The sequence below is a fragment of the Ictidomys tridecemlineatus genome, chromosome 3, assembly GCF_052094955.1.
Source record: "Ictidomys tridecemlineatus isolate mIctTri1 chromosome 3, mIctTri1.hap1, whole genome shotgun sequence".
Lineage (NCBI taxonomy): Eukaryota > Metazoa > Chordata > Mammalia > Rodentia > Sciuridae > Ictidomys > Ictidomys tridecemlineatus.
In genome coordinates this window covers 214,528,951-214,552,079 of record NC_135479.1, presented here as the reverse complement: position 1 = coordinate 214,552,079, position 23,129 = coordinate 214,528,951, and the positions used below count along the sequence as shown (strand labels likewise).

The following is a 23,129-nucleotide window of genomic DNA, read 5'->3' as shown; positions in this document are numbered from 1 at the left end:
GACTGGTCCAGGTGAACTAAAATGCCCACAATTGGTGTGCTCCAGATTTTATCACCCAAATGGGTTGTTCTCAGTTCTAAGGCTTTGCTGAAAACTTCAACTCTGAAATGTATGCAATGACCTAAATGTTAACTGCTCTCAGCTGAAAATAGGAAAACTTTCCAAACATACAATGCTCTCAGGTGCAACCAAGGTCTAAAACTGATTTTAGTTTCTTCATTATTTCCCTACTCATGTATTTTTTTAAATTTGCAAACAAGGGTCTAAAATAATATTGAGAAAGGAAATACCATGTAATAGATATCCAAAAAAGGCTGAACAAAGGCATTTATTTCCACAGGGAAAAAGTAAGAGCGTGCAGAAGGGGCTGCTCTTCTGCTCAGAAGAGGCAATTCCACTCAGTGTCAACACCCAGAAGAATCCAAAGCCCCAAAGCCAGGAACATGGACTCTTGGTCAAGAGGTCGGGAAGGACAAATTCACAGAAGCAGAAGAAGCATGTAAAACTGACACCTGGTAAAAGCTAGCCACTGACGCTCAGCAGGGGATGTAGACACCACAGCAGAGGGGGTTGAGGGGCGGACCCTCAGAGCTGGGTGTCCACATGACCTCGTTTGGAGAAAGGCTCTGTGGAGATGGGATCAAGTTCAGGGTGATCATCCCAGATTACCTAGAGATACATACTGTCCGAGGCCCTAAATCTGGTAACAAGTAACAAGTATAGGAGAAAGAGAAAACACAGGGTGAAATAAACAGGGAGAGGAGGTGGCCAAGAGATGACGGAGTGACCAGCCACGGGTCGGGATGCTAAGGGCTGCTGGGAGCCCCAGGAGATACAGAGGCTCCTTGACTTCAGCCATCCACCTCCAGGATGGGGTGGGGGATCGATTTCTGTTGTATTAAGCCACCCAACTTGTACCACTTCTGTTATGGCAGCCCTAGGAAACGGATACAAGCAGGATGAATACAGTGCCCTTCCAATTCACCAGGGCACGTTTCTCCTCACCTCATAAACGTTAAGGCAGCACAAGTACACAGGTACTCCAGAATTCAGGAGACGTCAAACTACTAATAAATCTATAAAAAGAACCTCATGGACAAAAGACACATACACACTAAAGTAATTATGATAACACTGGGTTGGACAAAGAGTGCTTTTGGTTTGGGTTTTATTTAGGGGCAGGGAGGGCACTGAAGATTGAACCCAGAAGTGCTTTGCCACTGAGCTACATCCCCAGTCCTTACAGTTTTTATTTTGAGACAGGGTCTTGCTAAGTTGCTGAGGGTCTCACTAAGTGGTCAAGGCTGGCTTTGAACTTGCAATATTCCTACTGCAGCCTCCCGAGTCATTGGAATTATAGGATGAGCCACTGATCCTGACCAGAGAGTTTTTACGTATGACATGAAAAGCACTGTAAGAAAAATTAAGGGTTTGTCAAAAATTAAATAGTTTGCACTTCAAAAAGACACCATTAAGGAAATGAAAGAGCAAACCAAACTGGGAAAAAAATCTTCAAATCATGTCCAAAAAAGGACATATATACAGAAAAATTAAATGAACTTTTGCAAGTCAATAGTAATACAATTAAGGGCTGGGGCTGTAGCTCAGTGGCAGAGCACTTGCCTAGCATGCGTGAGGCACTGGATTCAATCCTCAGCATCACATAAAAATAAACAAATAAAATAAAGGCATTCTGTCCATCTACAACTACAAAAAAAATTTTTTTTTAATGCAATTAAAAGATGGGAAAAAGACCTGAATAAACATTTCACTGAAGAGAATACAGCATTTAGGGAAATGCAAATAAAACTTAAAGCAGATGCCACTTTATATTCATTAGATGATAATAGTTAAAAAATAAAAAGACAACTTATCACTGAGGATATTGGAAAACTGGGATCTTTGCTAGACTGCAGTGGGAATGTTAAGCAGGACAGCCATCTTGAAAAGTATATAAATAAATGAATAAAATAAAGATCCACCAATATCTCAAAAAATATTTTTTAAAAAAAGTTAAACATAACCTTATCATGTGACACAGCCATTCTCCCCTAAGAATCTTCACATGAAAAATAAAAACACAGGTGTGCATGCAAGCAAATTTTCATGGCAGCATTATTCACAAGGCCAAAAAGTGGAAACAATCCAAGTGCCCATCAACTGGTGACAAGATGACCATGCTGAGGAACAGCCATAGAGTGGAATCCTCCTCAGCAGTAACAGAAGGCATGCTGACAGCAGTGCACTGCGGGCACCTAAACTCCGCAGGTGAAAGCAGCCAGATGCAAAGACCACACCTGCATGGCTGCACTGCGCACAACATCTAGGAAACCAACCTGCAGATGCGGAGCACCGGGTGCCCCGGTTGGGGCAGAGCAGGGATTAACTGCTACCTCTACCAGCATTCTTTTGGAGGTAACAGGCTGAATTGTCATGATGACTAGAGAATTCTAAAAACTTACCAAAAGTAGTGTTCAATTACAGTATGTACATTAAAGTCAATAAAGCCATTAAAACTATGACTTTTTTTCCTACCAAATAATAGTTGGGTTTTTATCCCCACAACCCATCAGCCTGTTAAAAAATAAAAAAGATGCATTCTCCCCTACCTAGTGTAGGGAAGTCAAACCTGGGTATAGCTTTTCACAGGGATCATTTGGAAGAAAGTTTCACAAGTCAAACTCCTCACCTTTTGATCCAACAATTCCACTTCTAGATTCCACACTTGATAATAAAGATGGACTGATGTTCTCCTAGTGCATTTGTAAGGTTTCAAGTTCAGTTTTATAGAATAAGAAGTGTATCTTTGTCCAAGGCCTCCTCCAAACACCAGATGACCTCTCCTTAAGGATGCTTCAGAAGATCCTCCTGGGCCCCAAGAGTACCTTGGTTTGGTCACCTAGTTATATTTTACTGACTTGAGGTTTAAAAAAAGCCTAACCAAACACAGCTCCTAAGACCTTGCAAATCTAGTCTCCAGATGGGTGCAGCGGCTGTGGCACACGCCTGTAACCCCAGCAGCTGAGGTAAGAGGATCACGAGTTCAAAGCTAGCCTCAGCAACAGCGAGATGCTAAGCAACTCAGTGAGACCCTGTCTCTAAATTAAAAAAAACAAAAAAAAACAAAAAAAAAAAAAAACAAGGGGCTGGGGATGTGGTTAAGTGCCCCTGATTTCAATCCCCAGTACAAAAAAAAACTGCTTTCTGGCCAACCAGTTAGCTCTATTTGTTTTACTGGATTAATGGGTTCTTCAATTCAAAACATCCAAACAGAGAATGTGCCTGTGTCAAAAAGCTAAGGGCATATAATTTACCTAAAACAAACCAGAGAGATCAGGATTCAAACTCTCCAAGGATTTTCTACAAAGCTCTGTTTGAACTTAATAATTTTAAGGCAGCAAAACCTTCTGTCTTATGGAAGCAAGGACGACATACAGCAGGGTTTTCCCTTGGAGAAATGCTCACTCACTCATCTTACTTACTCAGCACCTGCCCATGCCAAGCACTGTGCAAGGTGCCAGAGTACAGCAGTGGCCAAAGAGACAACGTCCCTGTAGTCATGAGCCTCACACCAGCCAGGGTTAGGGTGGAGAGACAATGAACACAAAAACAAGCACTGGCGTCGGGGGTTGCTGAGCTAAGATGGCGAAATCAATGGGATCCCAAACCTAAGTGGTGTGGGGGAGGTGGTCAGAGCAGACCTAGAGTTTGGTGACATTTGAGAAGATACCAGAGGGCAGGCATGTCCCAGGAATTCAGGAGAAGAGAAGGCAGAGAGACACAGTGACAAAGGCCAGAGGCCAATGCAGGTTGCAGGGGTCCCGGGCACAGCAAGGAAGCCAGCAACAGGGTGGAGGCTGTGTGTGTAAGGGGTCTTTGAAGATTGCTCTTGTTCTGTTTTTCATTTTTGCTTCTTTGTGCTGGGGGTAAACCCCTGGGCCTCGTGAATGCTGGTAAGAGCTCCACCACTGAGGTATACCCCAGTCCTGTGGAGGTTCCAGGAAGGTAATGAGCCACTGGAGGGGCGGAGCAGAGCGCTCATACGCTGGAACTTCTTGGAAGGAGGCTAGATGGAACAGGGAGGCCAGCTGGGAGGCCGGGCAGTGGTCCTGGGAAGATGAAAACGCTGAAGAGTTGGGAGCAGCAGTAAAGGAGAGAGAAACAGCCAGACTCTAGACATAGTTCAAAACTAAACAGATTACACGTGCTGACCACTGAACGTCAGCTATAGTGGGATAAAAAGGGATTCATGAACAACTCCAAAGTCATTGATCTGTAATTTAAACTCAAAAGTTCTCGAAGGCCAAAGAATCGTGAATAGATTTACAGTTCACGATAAGAACAGACCCAGAGGAGAAATGACTTGGGAAGAGGAAGGACAGCAGAAAGGAAGGCGGGAGTAGAGGAGGAAAGGACAGAAACAGGAAGCTGGCAATTAAGGACCTGTGGTCCCAATCCTCCTGGTCTACAGATGGGCACAAAGCCAGTAAGAGAGTGGGCCCTGGAGATCCACCTGTATCCTGTGAGATCACACACACTAAGTCACCTCATCCCATCAACTAGCAAAGAATATTCCTGTACAAAAACTCCACGGCAGCTGTCGGGATACAGTGCTTAATAGACCTAACTGCTTAATGAATGGAAGCCCCAGGTATCCCCTTTAACCTAGAGGTGGTCTGGAAACTCACTGAAACCCAAGGCATGTGAGCAGACAGCAAATGGTCTCTTCTCAGCAGCTGACTTCCTGTGCACTGACTACCTCCCAGCCACTCTCTCCAGAGCTTCATACATGCTCCTTCTTTTAAACTAGTCGACCCAACTGTCCATGTCACAGATGAGGTCTGCAGAGATCAAGTGTGGCCAAGGTCACTACCTGAAGACACAATTGCTCCTAACCAGCCTCAGGCAGAATGCCACACCTATAGAACAAGGTGAGCACTCTGGTGATACCTTTACTCCTGCCTCCAAACACACCCGAGAGCAGCCCAGGATCTGGAGGAGGACAGCTTCCCCCCTTCTCAATCATGATTCAGCCTACATGATTCAAAACTTACATGTGTGTTTACCAATTAAGAAAAAAAAAAAGTTCTTTCCAAATCAGTGGAAAACAATGCTTCCATCCCAAGCACCACACCTCCAAACCTGGAGGAAAATTATAATGTTCAAGTGCAAAAAGGTTAGCCTGCAAGGGAACCCACACTCCAACCAGGTACACACATTTACATCCCTGCTGCCTTTCTTCCCCTGTCAAAATGGAAAGATTTGGAACATCAGATCTGGAACCCCAAAAACAGATTCAGAAAAAGGAAACGGGCAATGTAAGATGTTACCAGCAAAAAAAAGATCATCTGGACGGAGAGAACTATTATTTTTTCAATATTATATAACTCCAAGTTGACAGCATGTGCTATCTTAGGCACCGTGCCTAACAGTGAACAAAGAAAAGTCACAAATCAGTGGAAGGATGTTGACTTTGTCCATGAATGAGACACCTGGAGAAAGAACAGGTCTTTCCTAGCAGGTCCTGAGTCAGAAACCTAAGTCTTTATTATGAAACAGAATTGACCATATGGTTGGGGTGGGGTAGGGGAATCTAAGCTAGAACTTAAATTTAGATCAAATGGATTCCCTGGATTTGTTTCAGTTCATTGAGCATTCTCATGATTAATAAATTATACAATAGATATTCAAACTGCTCTGACTGGGTGATTCATCGCCCAGCCCCACTGCAGAATAGTTTCAGAAGCATTCTTCAGTATTTACAAGCTCTAACTAGCCTTCAGTATTTACAAGTGGATCCTTTCCTGAAGTAGTCTCTCCTCACTAGAGCCCATTAGGCAAAAGTTAACAATCTTTTAATGATGGATCAAAGTGTATTAAAACTTTCAGGCAGCTTCAAAATAGTATTTAAATAATACAGCAAGGTTTAAAGTAACAATCTACTCTATTTACCCCTAATGTCTGGGAATCTCTCATTCTTCTCATGCCCATGCATCTGCCTAACAATGTTAGTACCATATGTTCCTAAATTTACCTGAACCAGTTACTTTTCAGATACTTCTCAAAAAGGTAAGCACAATTTTTTTTCACTAAAGCAAAATCTTCCAAGTCTATGGGAAAAACTGATAATAAGCATAAACTGCTTTTATTTTAAAACAAATACAGCCCCCATAAGAGTTCAAGGGCTGGCTAAGGATTCAAGGAGATGTGAAGTAAGAACATTGCAAATAAGACATAAATAGATATTTTAAAGCAAAAATGCTTCAAACTAACATAATATGTACATAATATTAAAAAGGCTGTAAACTGGCCCCTGAGTAGAATTCTTCAGGCATTTCCTACTACCCTTGTCTGCACTGCTTAGGCCAGGTCCTCCTAAACAAGCCAGCTGAAAGCCAGAGGACGACAGTGGGATGAAGTGAAACCAGGACAAATGCTTCAGCCTCAGACATGCAGGAATGGAATCTCAAGCATGAACCATGTTAAAAAAAAAAAACTCTACTGCCAGGTACAAGGGTGCACTCCTATAATCCCAGAAACCTAGGAGGCTGAGGCAGGAGAATTGCAAGTTCAAAGCCTGCCTCAGCAACCTAGCTCAGTACTAGGCAAATTGGTGAGACTGTCTCAAAAAAAAAAAAAAAAAATTTTAAACGGCTGGGGACATGGCTCAATGGTTAAGTGCCCCTGGGTTTAATCCCTGGTACTAAAAATTAATTAATTAATTAATTAATTAAAACTCTACTTTCAAAGAGATCTGTTTTACTTTCCAAATGAACTTTCTCTGAACATTTACTGAAGCCACTTTCTTTTCTCAGATTCCAAAGAATGAAAGTTGCCCTTCTGAGACAGCGGTTCCATCAGTACAACACTTCCTCGTTCTGCTACTCACACACAGAAAACGTTCCACCAATACACCACATCCCAAGAAGCTGAAGGAAAGGAAACTGCACCCCACAGCTGCTTGTCATGCATACCTGTGCAAAACTGACCATCAAACTTTTCTCAAACACTGACTATAGGATAAGAGATTCTAGCCCTTAGACCTGGCAAAACCTAACAGAGTAGGAGCTCTCGGGCATTTATACAATGCCTGTGGAAATTCTTCCCAAACTAAGAGGAGGAAATACAATCCGGTATGTAGATGCCCCACCTGCAATGAACGCTTATCCAGCATTCGTACTGCGTGCAGCACTCCATGAGAAAATTTTCCATGATTTGGAAGACACTGAAACTGAACGTGAACTGAGCTCACCTTCCCTGAGGAATCAAGAAGCACCTAGGAGTGGCAAGGCCTCCAGACAAGCTCTGACACATCTATCCACTCCAACAGGATGTGCAGAGTCCAGCAAGACCTTCAGTTAACATTCTGAGAAGTTACTGCAAAACCATGCAAGACTCCAACTTTAAATCAGACAGTCACCTCTATAAGAAAATCCATTGCGTAAAGAGGAAGCAATAACGTAAACTTTATACAATTTCTCAGGCATCCAACAAGAGGAGTTTACAAGGATCATGCTTATTCATAAAAGGAATGAAGGGGGAAAGAGGAACAAATAGAGAGAGCAGAGTTCTGGAGACCTACATAACACTGGGCTTTGCAACATAGGAGAGCTTCTGCTTCTTTTCAAAGCATAGAAAGAACTTGGAAAAAGTTAACTGCACAATGTCATTAATATATAGAAAATACATGCTATCAACAGTCAAAAATCCAAATACTTGTAGTCTGAAATCCTGCTCAGCAAGTCATCAAAATGTCAGCCAACATCTCAACACTTCCCACAAGCCCCGTTGTTTTTTAAAGTTTTTATTTCTAAAGTTATACTTTAAAAAGCATTTCCTTTGTGTGTGCATTTAATGTAAGGAAAAGAACCACAGGCACAGAGATAGCAATTCAGCTGTCCTGAGCTGGGCCTGGCACGTGGAACAACTCCTCTGACCACCAGGCCTAGGATTCTCCTCTGAAAAAGTGCCCAGCACTTGCCCAGAGGGCTGCAGGAAGCTTCAATGACAGGGAACACCAGCTGTGTCAAAACGGGGTTGCACTGGTCACCTGCAACTCTGGCTACCTAACACTTACCAAGAACAACCTGTGCTCTCACTCTCTGTGCGCCTGCAACTCGGAACTGAGCGGCTTGCCACGGGCAAGCTGACGCAGCCCACTGGAAAGGCCCACCCGGTCCCGGCCAGTGTATCTGCAACTTGGGGCAGGTCGGGCCCACAAGGGATTGGTTGGGGGCCAATGGGGCACACAGCGATAGTCGGAGAGGAATCTACAGGGGCCGACAGGAGGCTATACGGGGGCCGCAAGGGATGCCGGACTGCAGTGGGCAGCAAGGGGTGACTAGGGGCTGACCAGCCGGGCGCTGGGGGCTGCACCGGGTGTCCAGGGGCTGGCCGGCGGGGCTGCTGCGGGCTCATGGGGTGACACGGCTGGCCGGCTGGACTGCTGGGGGCTGCACCGAGTGACACCCGGCTGGTCAGCCGGGCCGCTGGGCACAGCATGGGGTGACCAGGAGCTGGCCGGCCGGGTCGCTGGGGGGTGCACCGGGTGACACCCGCTGGCCGGCGGCGTGCTGGGGGCTGCACCCAGCTAAACTACTCTAGGCTGGATCCCGCGGCCCCGCTCCCCGCCCGGGTCTTGGGCAGCGGCCGCCCGGGGCAGTCGCTGTCCCACGGCCCGGCGAGAGGCGTCCCCGCGGGTCGCAGGTCGCCGGGAGCGGGAGGCCGGGCCGCCTCCGGCCACACCTCCAGGAAGCGGCCGCCGGGCGGGTGCGGCCGACAGGGCCCGAGTGGCCGGGGTGGCCGGCGCCCGGCCGCGCCCCCCGCCCGCGCCCGCACTCACAGGTGACGATGGGCTTGTTCTCCATGGTGTAGATCACCGGCGGCAGCGGCTCCTCAGGGGCGTCCATGGGCGTCCGGCTCACCGGCCCGGCCGCCCGCGCCCCATGGGCCCCCGAGGCCGCGCCGGGCCCGCCGCGCCCGAGCCCGAGCCGCGCCGCCGGCCCCGAGGCCGCTCCCGAGCCGGCCGTCCGCCGCGCCGCCCGCCGCCGCCGGCCGCGTCCACTTCCGGCCTCGGCGCCGCCGCATGACCACTTCCGGGGCGCGCGGCTTAAAGGGGCGGGCCTTCCCTCCGCCTGCCCTCCGACGGAAAGGGCCCCGGGGCGCCGCGGCCGTGCACCTGCGCGCGTCTCCTGCGCGCGCCCACGCCCCAGGCTCCGGCGGGCCTCGGCTCGCGGGTTTCCCTGGGCCGCGAGGTCACGTCACTGCCAGGAGGCGGGACCCAGGGACGGCCTTCCCGCCACCGAGATCCCGGCCCGCCCCCCACGGGCCGAGGCCCGCTTCCCCGGCGCGAGCCGGCCCTCGGGCGTCCCCGCGCTTCGCTCCCGCCGCCGTCCGCTCCCTGACCGCTCCGCGGGTCGCGGCGGTCCCTTTGTGTCCCCACCCTCACCCTCGCCTGCCACGCCGGGCCTGGCGTGGTACGTGTTGGGAAGGCCGCGAAATAAAGCCTTGCTTTTCACGGCACGGAGGGAGGGTCTGCGGGGACTCGCCAGGGAGTGACCCGAGCGAGTCCGCCCGCGGCCGCCTCTGCCCAGGAGGGTGCCAGGTGCATCCTGGGTGCGAGGCTGCGGGGCCGGGAGGCGGGCGGGGACCCCGGCGTCCCGGAGGCGAGGGCTGGGGCTGAGAGACCCCACGGTGCTCCTGGAGGAGTGGCCACCAAGACTGCGGTGGAGCAGTGCTGCAGGGAAGACCTGTCCATGCCATTAACACGTCTGGGACATTTAACTGAGACAGAGATTAAGGACCTTGTCCCCAGGTGCCAGCAAACTTGTTCTAAAAAGTCACAGAATTGTACATGCCACAGTACAGATTTTGTCATTCTCTTTTTTTCTAAAACAACTTTTTAAGACTATAAACACCATTCTTAGCTCAAGAGCTATACAAAAATAAAGGTATTGTGTCCACTTTAACAAAAAATGCATTCACAGGCCAGATGTGGCCTGTGAGCCATATGTTGCTGACCCTACCCTAAAATAAGGCCCACTCTACACCTGCCTGAAGAAACCCTACAGCAAACCCTGAGAGATCCTCCTGAAAGAAGGAGCTTGGACATCAAGTTGTGCCATTTAGGGGGGCCGGAAACACCCCAGGCATTCAGCACACCCAATGGGCAGCACGGAACTAAGGCTAGACCAGCCCACAGGGAGAATGACTGGACTGCAAACTGGAACAGACTCCTGAGAGGAAGATAATCTAGAGTCTCTGACATTTGTTATTTTCCAATGTTGAAGCCAGATTTAAAGTTAGGTGGTCAGTGTAGTTAGGTAAATCAGGTCTAATACCGAGTGAAATCTAAAATGGAGGCCATGCTGAGAATGACTGACACGAGCAAAGGACGGCGGCGAGGTCCTCCGACCGCTCCCGGGTGGTCCTGAAGTCACGGCTGCCCCTGCCCCAGGTAACCTCTCCCGGCCGGCGATCCGTGTCTTGAAAGAAGAAGCCGCCACACGCGAGATGCCTTTTCGAATGCCCGGTTTATTCACTCCATCACATCACATCACACGAGGCACAGGAACAGAGGCTGGTGGGACTCAGTTCGCTCGATGTTGACCCACACATAGTGAGTCTGAACTGGCCAAAGAGCTCAGCCTTCCTGGCCTTTAAATACTATAGTTGTTTACAATACTTTAAACCAAAAACATGTTTATTCCATAATTTCTATTTCTTATCCTATCTTAACAGATCGTCTCTATTACATCACATCTTGTTTACATCTTTGCTTATCTTAGAAAATCACACTTGTTTTGTGCTAAAATACCTCAAAACATGTTTACCTTTTATCCTTATCTATTTCACACATTTTCTAGCTTAGGCACCTTTCTTCATCACAACATGTTTACTTCAAACTCTCCTGTCCTTTGTTTATTTCAAACTCTCCTGTAACTCTCCTGTCAATGACTCAGGGAAAACAGGACAACTCATGGAATGTTTATGAAGTCCTGAAAAGGCCCTAGGCCAAAGTCCACCTCAAAGAAGTGTTAACCAACAGCCCCAACAGATTTGGAAATAGCCCATCCCAGAGAAGTGATAATCCCATCCCAAAAGGTGATAATTAGGCCCACCTGTGTACCACCCCTTGGGCCTTCCAACCTACATTCCATCACCAAAACTATAAAAAGGGGAAACAACTGCACTTCCACGGATTCCACCTTCTGGGTCCCCTTCTTCCTCCGGGAGAAGTCCTTTCTTCTGTCCTTTAATAAATTTCTAATCTCTACTCTGGCCTTGCCTCGGCGTGCTTCTTTGGTGTTATTCTTCAACATCGGGGAGCAAGAACTCGTCACCGGTCAACAGCGGTATCAATGTCCAGTACACCATAGAGAATTACTAGACAGGCAAAGAAGCAGGAAAATATAAGCCACAGCCAAGACAAAGGGCAGCCAACAGAAACCAACTACCAAGGGCCAGGTGAGATTGACCAAGACTCAAAATGCTCTCCAATAAGTACATTCAAAAGGCTAAATGAAGACACAGGAACTCACAGCAGAGAAATAGAAACTATTTCTTAAAATGACCGTAGAACTGAAAGGACACTAACTGAAATGAAAATCTAACTGTATTGATGGTCAGCAGATAGGACGTAGCAGAGGATGGAGTTGGCAATCTTGAGGACAGATGAGTGGCATCACAGAATCTGAAGAAGAAAAAAAAGACTAGAGAAAAATTAATAGAGCCTCGGAGACCTAGGGGACAGTATTAAGGGGCCTCACTCACGTTACAGGAGTTCCAGAGGGAAATAAAGTAAGAACAGGGCAGAACTTTTAAAAAAAAAAATGGCCAAAAACTCTTAAAAAATGGTGAAAAACATGTACTTACAGATCAAGAAACTTAGCAAAACCTGAGCAGGATACATACAAAGAAAATCACATGCAAGCACATCACTGTCAGAAAAAAGAGATACAGAGAAAATAAATTTTTTTTTTTTAAAGAGAGAGTGAGAGAGAGAGATAGAGAGAATTTTTTTTTTTAATATTTATTTTTTAGTTCTCGGCGGACACAACATCTTTGTTGGTATGTGGTGCTGAGGATCGAACCCGGGCCGCACGCATGGCAGGCGAGCGCGCTACCGCTTGAGCCACATCCCCAGCCCGAGAAAATAAAATTTTAAGAGAAAATCTTAAAAGCATTCAGCAAAGGCCAGGGTTGTGGCTCAGTGGTAGAGCACTGCCTAGTATGCATGAGGCACTGGGTTCAATCCCCATAACCTCATAAAAATAAACAAATAAAGGTATTGTGTCCATCTTTAAAAAAAAAAAAAAGCATTCAGCAAATTAAGACATGGCCATGAACTTCAAGGGAAGGACAGTGGGGGTGACACAGACTTCTCATCTGATACAATCATGGCCAGAAAACAATGGTAAAATATTTAAAACGCCAAGGTTTAAAGCCTGTCAACCCCAAACTCTGTAACTTGCAAAATTATTTTTTTTGAATGAGGGCAGAAAAAGATTTTATTCCAATGAACTAAAATTGAGACAATTCATAGCCAGAGGGCAGGGCATTCACAAACCATTGCAGGGTGCTCTTCCATGAAAGGAAATGTGGGAATTGGTGTCAGGAGGGAGGGAAGAGCAAGAACAATGGATGGAGAAAGGATATCAGATTTTTAGCTTGCTACATGCATGCAGTGTGAAATTTCAGGTACAGAGTGGGAAACGGGAAGGGCTGTGTACAAAGAGGGAAGAGTAGAATGTGATGTGGTGAGGACTTATTTTCTGCCCTAGAGCAAAACCACTAGAAAGTAAATAAATGAAAGAGGTTTGGCTAAGAAGCCAATAGAGGAAAGAAAATGAAGTAATGGAAAATATTTGATCAATCCAAAAGCAGACAAGAAAAAAATAACTGAAGAATAAAAAAACAGAAAGGAGGCTGGGGTTCAGCTCAGCGCAGAGCACCTGCTTAAGCATGCACCAGGCCCTCGGTCCCACCGCAAGAAGGATGGACAGAAAGGACAAATGCAAATGACCAGTTACAACATGAGAAGATCTCCACATCTGTTAGATGTGAGGGTACAAATCAAAGTGCAGAGAGGGTGGGCTCAGGGGTGGAGGTGTGCCTGGCATGTGTGAGGCCCCGAGATCCCCAGCACCCCCCCCCCCACACACACACACACTAAATAATAATAATAATAATAATAATAATAAAGCCCAACAATAAGAAGCTACCTCACATCCACTCAATTAGCTAAAATGAAATTTTTTTTTATTGTTGGTCGTTCAAAACATTACACAGTTCTTAATACATCATATTTCACAGTTTGATTCAAGCGGGTTATGAACTCCCAACTTTACCCCGTATACAGATTGCTGTATCACATCAGTTACCCTTCCATTGATTGACATATTGCCGTTCTAGTGTCTGATGTATTCTGCTGTCAGTCCTATTCTCTATTATCCCCCCTCCCCTCCCCTCCCCTCCCCTTCTCTCTCTACCCCTTCTACTGTAAATCATTTCTTTTATTTGTATTATCTTGTCTTACCCCTCCTTTCCTCTTATATATCATTTTGTATAACCCTGAGGATCGCCTTCCATTTCCCTGCGATTTCCCTTCTCACTCCCTTTCCCTCCCACCTCTCATCGCTGTTTAATGTAAATCTTCTTCTCAAGCTCTTCGTCCCTACCCTGTCCTTGTTTACTCCCCTTATATCAAAGGGGTCATTTGGTATTTGTTTTTTAACGATTGACTAGCTTCACTTAGCATAATCTGCTCTAATGCCATCCATTTCCCTCCAGCACAGAGCACCTGCTTAAGCATGCACCTGCTTAAGCAATTTATGATTTTGTCATAAAATGAAATTTTTTAAAACCCAGAGAATACCAAGTGTAGACTCCTAGCCAAGGAATCTGTGTGTCTTTTACATCTTCAGTCTGTTCTCAAAGAGAGCCAAGTTCAGATATTCTGGAAAAGCAGGCCCTAGCAGCTTCCCATAGGGACGTGGCTAGGTCTGGCCATGGGACAGCGGGGCATGGGAGGGCGGGAAGGCAAAGGCCGGCAGTCTCTCATTCTCTTCCAGGCAGCTCTCTGGCTTGGTTGTTGGACAGGAAACCACTGCTGGGCTGTTTTCCCTCTGAGGACACCCACTAGAGTTTTGTTATTTGTTTTTTGTTGTTGTTACTTTTTAACAGGGAGCTCAGGAAGTGCTCAGACTGAGCGGAAAAGCTGATGTAGCAATTCCTTTTAAGAACGGTGAATACGGTGCTGCTCTCTTCCTCAGTGTCCATGCTTCTTTCCACTCCCTTTTCTCATGAGATGGAGTTTTGGTTTGGTTGGTTGGTTTATTTGTTTGTTTGAAAAGTTGCTGGAACTTGAGCTCAAATGGTCTTTCCTGATACTTTGCCTCCAGGTTGCAAAGAGCTTGCTAAATGGTGCGTGGGGATACTGTGTGAGCTACATTGAAAGGGCGGCCCACAGGCTTTGCCTAGGCCCTCTCCGCAGAGGATTGAGCCAAAAGTAATGGCAAGTCAGTGAATATGCAGAGCACTCTATTCACAGTAACCCAGAACAGGCACAACCCCGCCGCCCTGCAGTGGGTGAGCAGCTAAATGAACTGGCACATCCACACCTTGGAGCACTACTCAGAAAGGAAAAGGAAGGAAGTCCCAGAGCAGGTGATAGCCTTAGGGGGCCTCCTGAGAATAGGGCTCAGTGGACAGAATCTGACGCCAAAGCTTATCGACTGTGGCTTCCGTTAGTAGAGCCCCCCTGAAGTAACAGAATCATAGCACTGGAGAAGAGGTCCGTGGTTTTCAGGGGCAAAGGGGGCTGTGGCGTGCAGAGAGCAGTGGGGTGGGTACAAGGGCAGCTGCCTCTTGGGGAAGGGCCTTCTGTCTGGACTGTATGGACATCAATACCTGGTGTGACACTGAGCTGTTCTGCAAGGTGTTACCGCTGGGAGGAAGTGGGGAGGGCGCACCAGATTCCTCTCAACTGCACGTGAATCTACATTATCTCAAAATTAAGTTTTGTTTAAAAGCCAGCTGACCTGAGTGGTGTCATGTGGATTTCCTGAGTTTGCCAAAGGGAGCCACATGTGGCTGTTACTCTGGACTCTGACTTAGCTCCCCATCCTGGTTGTCATTCCTACAGGCTCCAGGTGCTTGGAGAGGTCTCCAAGGCAGCACTGGGCTGGCTCCACGAGGCCCCCAGCCCTGCCCTCTGGCTCAGATGTTTCCCGATGGGCAGTCTCTGCACACGTTCAGCCCGTCCTCCCGTCCAGAAGCGAACAGTCCACAGTGGAGACAGCAGCAGTGCGATTATATGGGGGAGCAGTCCCCTCAGGAGTAACCCAGGAGATGCCATGGGGACATTGTTTCACTAAATGAATTAAAACTTAGGGAGGGCGGGGAGAACTGGCAGAGCATGGGGCAGCACCCAGTCAGCCATGGAGCCAGGGAGGCTGGGGAGGGCCTGCTGCAGTCTGGCTGGGCACGAATAACCTGGAGGTCACGAGCCACGTGTAGATTCAATCAGGAACAAACTTTATTCCAGAACCCACTCGAACTCCATGGGCACTCAACGGGAACTCCGTGAGAACTCAAAAGTAGCGGGCACCCGAGGTAGCAGGAGCCGCCTTATTGCCGCACAGCAGAGGTTTATATACACAACTGAATACTCAGCTGGTTTCAATTTCGCATCACCCAGTCACAGCCATCAGTCACCATCCAAATAGTTATACACAGCTCAACTTAATTATCATCATCCTAATGGCTCCCTGGCACCACTTCTCAACCACTCCTTCTGGCAAAATGCCAGGCGTCATCTTGACTTGGTTGTGGCTCTCAACAAGGGCCCATTCCCTGAGAAGCAGGAACTCTGTCCCTGTGCTCCTTGATCCAGTGACCGCACCTTGAGAGTGCTCCAAGGAAGGACCCCCCAGACCTCGGTGGACAAAACCACGTGTGGCCACGTAGCTTGTGCCAGCCCTCAGCAGCCTGCCCCCCTCTGCTGGTCTCAGTAGTGCTCAGCACACTCGAGCCATCAGTGTCCAGAGAGCCTGCTCACGTCACCGGCTTGCACAGAACAGCACGCCCTCCTGGCCTTTCTTCTGCATCATGGGATTTAAATAAGCAGCAATAATGAAATCAGAGCTGGCACCGTGGACGGTGTTTCCTGCACTCTGGTCCGTGCTCCTATTTTTAACACAGCTGCCTTTTTCTTTGGCCTCCTGACAGTCTGGACTCTCATGCCCTCTCTCCAAGCTGAGAGGACTCCCCCAGACGCCTGCTGTGCTCCTGCCTCCTGTCCCCATCGTGTATCCCGGCACAATGTGGCAGGAGCCGCGGCCTTCCTGATGCTCCCATCTGACTCCACACTTTACTAGCTGTTCTCAGGACGCAGAGAGCCACAGCCATCTGTGACCTGGCTTAGCCACAGGACGAGGCCAACTTCTCTCACATCAGCTCCTGGCACATCTGATATTGGGGTGACACGACAGAGGGTGGTGAAAGGAAGGGCCAGGGGAGAGCTGAGCTGCCAGGATGCCAGACTCCAAGGGCACCCAAGCTTTGCGGGAGGAGGCTGGAAGGGTGGGTCAGCTACCAGAATTCCTGTCTGACCCACATCACTGGGACAATGGAAGTGGCCTAAATGGCAACAAGACAGGGGTCCCTGCAGTACACATAGATGATGGCACACCCATTGGTGTCCCAGGTCCCTTGAAACCCAGCTCATTTTGGTTCAAATGCAGAACCAGAAGTTCACCCATCTGAGATGATAAGGACTCCACATTTTACCCCAGGTCTGGAAACTTCTCCAAGGATAGAGGCGCAGACGGGGGCTCTGGGTGGGTAGACATCTGGGCAAACCTCCCTTGGCTCAGAGGGGCTTCAAGCTCAGGAGACAGCCCAAGTGGGACCTTCTCAGTGACAGTCCCTGTCACAATTACCTGTTTTTCTCTCCCCTCCCCACCCTCCATGCCCAAAATACACCACCTGCACCGGGTCCCTGCTCACTCTCAGGGCTCGCTGTTCTGTGGTGGGGCGTTTCCGCTCAGGCTGCTGTCCAGCAGCTCCAGGGCTGCCCAGGACTGCGAAGAGGTGCCTCTGTGGCCTGGTTGCCTGCATGGTAACTGTCCAGCCCACGCCCTGGAGGGGCTATCAGGCGAGTGCAGCAGTAAGGGCTGCCTTTTGAGCGTGAAGAGCTTCTGCTGTTGTTCATAGAAAGCCCAGTTTCTCCTGATCCTTTCATGTTTGGAGATCACAGGCCAAAGAGGGCCGAGTGGCCATGCTGGCCAGGCCTTAGCCCCCAGGCCTAGCACAGTGCCAGTGGAAAGCAAGGACCCTGAAAGCGATTGGCCAGCTCTCCCTGGCAGGACAGGACAGGGCTGGCATGTGTCCACAGAGGTCCATCTGCCCTGTTATGTCCAGGCTGGCACAGGGACAAGTGGGCTTTCTCAGCAAACACTTGCTTTTTTCCACGTAGCTCTTACCATTGCCTGACCCCAAGGGCTGCTTCCCAGGGCCAGGGGCCACTCTGCCCCCTAGGCTTCTTTTCTAGCCTCTTCTCCTGGAGATGTCTGCAGAGGCCTTGGGCAGACACATGTGACTGAGCAGATGCCAGGGGAGGTTGGCAGAGAGCTGGGAAGGAGGGCATCTGCCCTCCCAGGGTAGCCGAAGCACCCGAGCCCAGGAGAAGGCAGGTCTTTGTTTAGTTACATCCTGGAGCAGGGCACAGTGCCGTGGCAGAGTGTGGCCTAGCATGTGCAAGGCCTCGGCTCTAATCCCCAGGCTCACAAAAAGAAGTGAGTTTAAGACATGCACCCTCCCAGCAGAAACAAGTGAGTGACCATCCCAGTGCTCAGAGGGGAGTCCACGACGGAGCAGGTGCCAGGCAGGGCTTTCCCAGGCCCAGGCACAAGAGAGGCGCACTTCCTCTTCCCCCAGCCGAGGGGACATCCGTGAATGCTGTCCTCATGCTAGGCCACCAGGAAAATTTCTGTGAGTTTCCACCATGTGAAGGGGGACATTTTCTGATAATGATACGAACACACCAGAGTTTGGCAAAACTGGAAAAAAAAAATAAACAACAAGGAAAAAACCCACGTGTTTACCTGGAAATCTACAAATGTCTCTTAACTCCTGGATCAAAGGGCAATATAATCCTAAACCGCACAATCCCTAAAATCAAACCCAGCGAGAACACGCTGTGGTGGGACGGTGAGCCGCACTTCCTGGAAAACCCATCCTGAACCCCAAAGTCCACTTTGTTAAAGGAGAAGTGAAAGTGAGGGACTTTGTACTGACTGAAAAGGCTGGAAAACCAAAGGCAAAATGAACAATAGGAGAGTAGAAGGAACGAGTCACAAGACAAAGCAGAATCAGTGATGAGAGAACAGAAAACAGCAGAGACCAGCACTCTGGGTAAGGAGGCCAGGGTGAGGCAGAGGGGGAGGAAGCCCGGACACAAAACCCCGACAAAGACAAGGTGAGAGCTCGCCCAGAGCCAAGAAAAGATGCTCTTAATCCAAGTGACTTTTGCATTTTAAATCAGGATGAAATATGATTATCTAGGGAAATCTAACCTTGGAACAGACAGACCCAATGGAACATTCCAATTATTGGAGAGTCCTTTCCCCTCCCTCCACAGAATCCCACCGACCAGCAGCTTCCCAGGGAAGGTCCAGCAGCCTTTAGCCCCCTCCCCAGAGCACCAGGAGAGCATGAAGACACACAGCTTCTTACCACACAAGTGTGGCCTGACGCCCAAGCTGAGACAGACTGCACACAGAGAGAAACGCCGACACCCAGACAGCATATTAACAAAAGACTTCGCATCAGCATGCTAAACAAAGAACACCCGTTGTCACTTAATTGGGTTTATTGCAAAATGAAGAGATGAGGTCGTAGAGGAAACGATCCTGGAGCCCAGCATATTGGAGGTCTTACAGGGAAAGCCTCGTGGTCACTGCTGTGGTCTGAATGTGGCTCCCACAGGCCACATGCTGGAAACCTACCCCCTGCACCACTGTCGGCTCGTGAGCTTCCGAGAGCCCCACCGCGCACACAGAGGGCTGGAGGCTCTGAGCTCACCCTCTGGCTCCTGCGCTCACCCTCTTGGCCTTTCCTATTCCACCATGGATGACACTCCAAGAGGAGGCCCTGACCAGATGCCTGCACCTGGACCTGGGACTTCCCAGCCTCCATGACCACAAGGAGCAGATTCCTATTGGGTACGGATTACCCAGTCGGAGGCATTCTGCTATGGTAGCACAAAACGACTGAGGTCAATCCTTCCAGGAAAAGCATTTACTCACTGGGTAAGAGGCGCAGGCCTGTAATCCCAGCAGCTTGGGAGGCTGAGGCAGGAGGATCACGAGTTCAAAGCCAGTCTCAGCAAAAATGAGGAGCTAAGCAACTCAGTGAGACCCTGTCTCTAAATAAAATACAAAATAGGGCTGGGATGGGGCTCAGTGGTTGAGTGCCCCTGAGCTCAATTTCTGGTACCCCTCTTTAAAAAAAAAAAAAAGCATTTACTCAAGTTCCACACACATTCTTAATTTTTTAATGCTCAATAAAATGGGTATCATTTTAAATGGGATGCTTTCTGAACAGGGCAGCATATGCAGCATCATACACACATAAATGCCAGGCCAAAGTCAGCAGAGTTTTTCCCATTAAAGTCAGAAACGAGACGGACTTCACATCGAGTCCATTATTGGCCAATGAAATTGACAGGACACAGAAATTGGAGGTGTAAAGACTATCACTGTTTTGGAAATTAGATCATCATATGACTATATGAAATCAATATTAAATGAACACCATCACAGGAGTACTCAGTAGACTAATCATAACATCAACCTCAATGGGTGAAAGGCAATAGCTTTCATATTATATATATGTATATACACATATCTATGTCATCAATTGCTGCAGGCTGCAGGGCCGCGGCGCGTGAGCCTTAGCTCTGCTCCTGCCGTTGCCGCTGTTTTCACCTGTCGCCTTCCTGCTGGGCGCTTCCGCGCGGTCGCTGTCAGTGCACGCCGGCTTGCGATCCTGCAACCCGGCTGAGCACAAAAACACAAGCCAGTCAAACTGAAACAAAGTTTTATTTTGTAAGAAGCCGTGTGCGTCCCCCTAACAAGCCGGTCCGCACACGTGTGTCTCTACCGGACACGGGGGGCTCCACTTCCCCCGGAACACCCTCCTACCATCCTTCCCCAACCAATGGGAACTCTCCGGGAGTCCTGTAACTTGAGTTCCAAAACGGGCCTAGGTGAACAGTAGGAGTCCAATTTCCATATGAATGTAATACTTTTGCAGTGGCTCCTAGCAATCAATTAATATAAATGATAATACATCAATAACTAGAGAGATTGTGTGTGTGTATGTGATATAGAAGAAGTGATGGAAGAAGGGACTCACAAGAGCCACGTAAAAGATAAAATGCCAGGAAACCCAGGTCCCAAGCAAGGTGTGACACAGGAAGGAATCCCTGAGAGACGCAGACTGACCTGAACAAACCCCGGCCAGGAAGCTGACGGAATCACACTTCTGCCAACTCCTAAGTCATTACTAAAGCTAATGAGATCCTTATAATAACATACACTAACTGGTGTAGGATTGCTGCAGAAGAGAAGGTGATTCCAAAAATACACAAAATATAAACAGAAATGAGTGGAAAGGAAAATGTGCAGAGGAAGAGCAGGGAGCCCAGCCGACCAGGCCACAGGGCGCTCTGCAGAGCCTCACAAAGTGGGCACCCACATAACAGAGACGGCGCAGTTCAGGGCAGGCTCCGCGCTCCTGGGAACTTCAAGCAGAAGGGAACTAAAATGGATTTTACATGAATATTTTGGAAGTATTAGAAGAGAGCAGGAGGAGAGGCATTGAATAACGAAACACAAAATTGTCTTTCAGTCCTTTTACTGCCATTTTAAAAAAAGGGCTGATTTAGTCAGATGGATGATTTATGCCACCACTGTTGTCACAACCACCACCACCACCATGACCATGACCACCATGACCATGACCACCATGACCATGACCACCACGACCATGACCACCATGACCATCACCACCATGACCATCACCACCATGACCATCACCACCATGACCATGACCATCACCACCATGACCATCACCACCATGACCATGACCATCACCACCATGAACATCACCACCATGACCATCACCAACCACCATGACCATCACCAACCACCATGACCATGACCACCACCACCATGACCACCACCACCATGACCATCACCACCATGACCATCACCAACCACCATGACCATCACCACCATGACCACCACCACCACCATGACCACCACCACCATGACCATCACCATCATGACCATCACCAACCACCATGACCATGACCACCATGACCATGACCACCATGACCATGACCACCACGACCATGACCACCACGACCATGACCACCATGACCATCACCACCATGACCATGACCATCACCACTATGACCATCACCACCATGACCATGACCACCATGACCATGACCATCACCACCATGACCATCACCACCATGACCATCACCACCATGACCATCACCACCATGACCACCACCACCATGACCATGACCATCACCACCTTGACCACCACCACCATGACCACCATGACCATGACCATCACCACCATGACCATCACCACTATGACCATGACCATCACCATCACCCTGACCTTCATCATGACCAACATCTCCACTGCCCCATCACCCATACCAATACCATCACCACCACTATTACCACTACCACCATCATCTATTATCAGTTCCACATCACCACCACCACCATCATTACCAACACCTTCGTCATCACCAATGCTGGGCTTGAACTTGAGATCCTCTAGCCTCAACCTCCCAAGTGATTACAGGCATGCATCACCATCACCATGCCATAAGATGTTAATATCCAAAATCCATAAGGAACACAGAGAATTCCATTGCAAGAGAACAACCTGATTTTTCAAGTGGCAAAGGAACTGAATACACATTTCTCAAAATAAGACAGACATGTGGCCAACAGGTATTTGAAACAACACTTAACATCACTAGTCATTTGCATTGCAGGGAAATGCAAATTGAAAGCACAGTGAGATGTCACCTTACACCTGCAGAATGGCTACTCTAAAAAAGACAGAAGGAAGCAGGGTTGGTGAGGATAGGAGAACAGGGGGGAAGGCCAGCCAGCACGGCCGTTGTAGGGGAGCCGCACTGAAGCTCCTCAAAGAGCTGAAGTAGAGCTGCGATGAGACCTGCAGCCCCACGCCCGGACGACAGCAAGGGAGAGGAAGTGGGCTTGGGGAAGAGTCTTCAGCATCGTTCACAGCCGCCTAGACAGGAATCAACCTAATGGTAGACCCAGCCTGGTTTTCTCTTAAAATTGGGAGCCATCTCGCCACAAAGCCATGAAAAGCTAATTTCGGCTTTACTATAAGTTACTGCAGATTCTGAACCTGCTTGGAATGCCTGCCGTGCCTTGAACTCACCCCTGCCTGGCTCTCCGACAGTTAGCAGCCCTCTCTGAAACTTTAGTGACGCCTCACAAACCTTGGCCTTCCCTGGCCAGATGCCGACCCTCTCTGAGGCTCTAATGACCTTCATAAATTCTGATGCCGGGGCCAGTAAAAATGTCATGCCCGCCAGAGTTTGCTATCTGTAACCCGCCCCCGCCCCTTTGTGTAACTTTCTGGGCTATAAAGCTGGGCTGCAGGAAAGCTGGGGGCTGTCTTGTTCCTGCGGTTTGGGGTGGGAGGAGAAATAATAAGCTTGAAATAATAAGCTTGCTTTAATTTGATTTTAATTCGAGTCAGTGGTCTTTTCTTGCGTCCTGGTCTAACACTAAGTGTCTACCAACAGACGAGCAGACAGAGAAAATATAGCGCTTATACACAGTGGAGCCCTGTTCAGCCTTGAAATGTAAAAAGAGTGAGATGCAGGGAATTTCTTACCTGAACTTCCTATGCAGTCAGAGGTAATGAGTAAATCTGGGAGAGCTGGGGCTCTGTTGTAATACAGAGCCGTCTGGCCTCGTGCGTCAGGCTGCTGGAACAACACACCGTAAACCATCTGGCTCATCAACCACAGAAATGCGTTTCTCACTGGCAGT

At 48.6% G+C, this 23,129-nt stretch overlaps 1 protein-coding gene across 2 annotated transcripts in view; it reads right to left on the bottom strand.

The window, feature by feature from the left end:
* The window catches only part of Trappc10 (trafficking protein particle complex subunit 10), a 73,471-nt gene extending 64,475 nt beyond the window's left edge, over positions 1–8,996 (bottom strand). Inside the window, exon 1 of one of the 2 annotated variants that reach the window (XM_078044750.1) lies at positions 8,843–8,996. In XM_078044750.1, the coding sequence (XP_077900876.1) occupies positions 8,843–8,909 (67 nt within the window). In that variant the 5' untranslated portion in view covers positions 8,910–8,996. The remainder of the gene's footprint in view (positions 1–8,842) is intronic. The other variant, XM_078044751.1, reaches the window with a different exon arrangement.
* Positions 8,997–23,129: the final 14,133 nt, after the last annotated feature.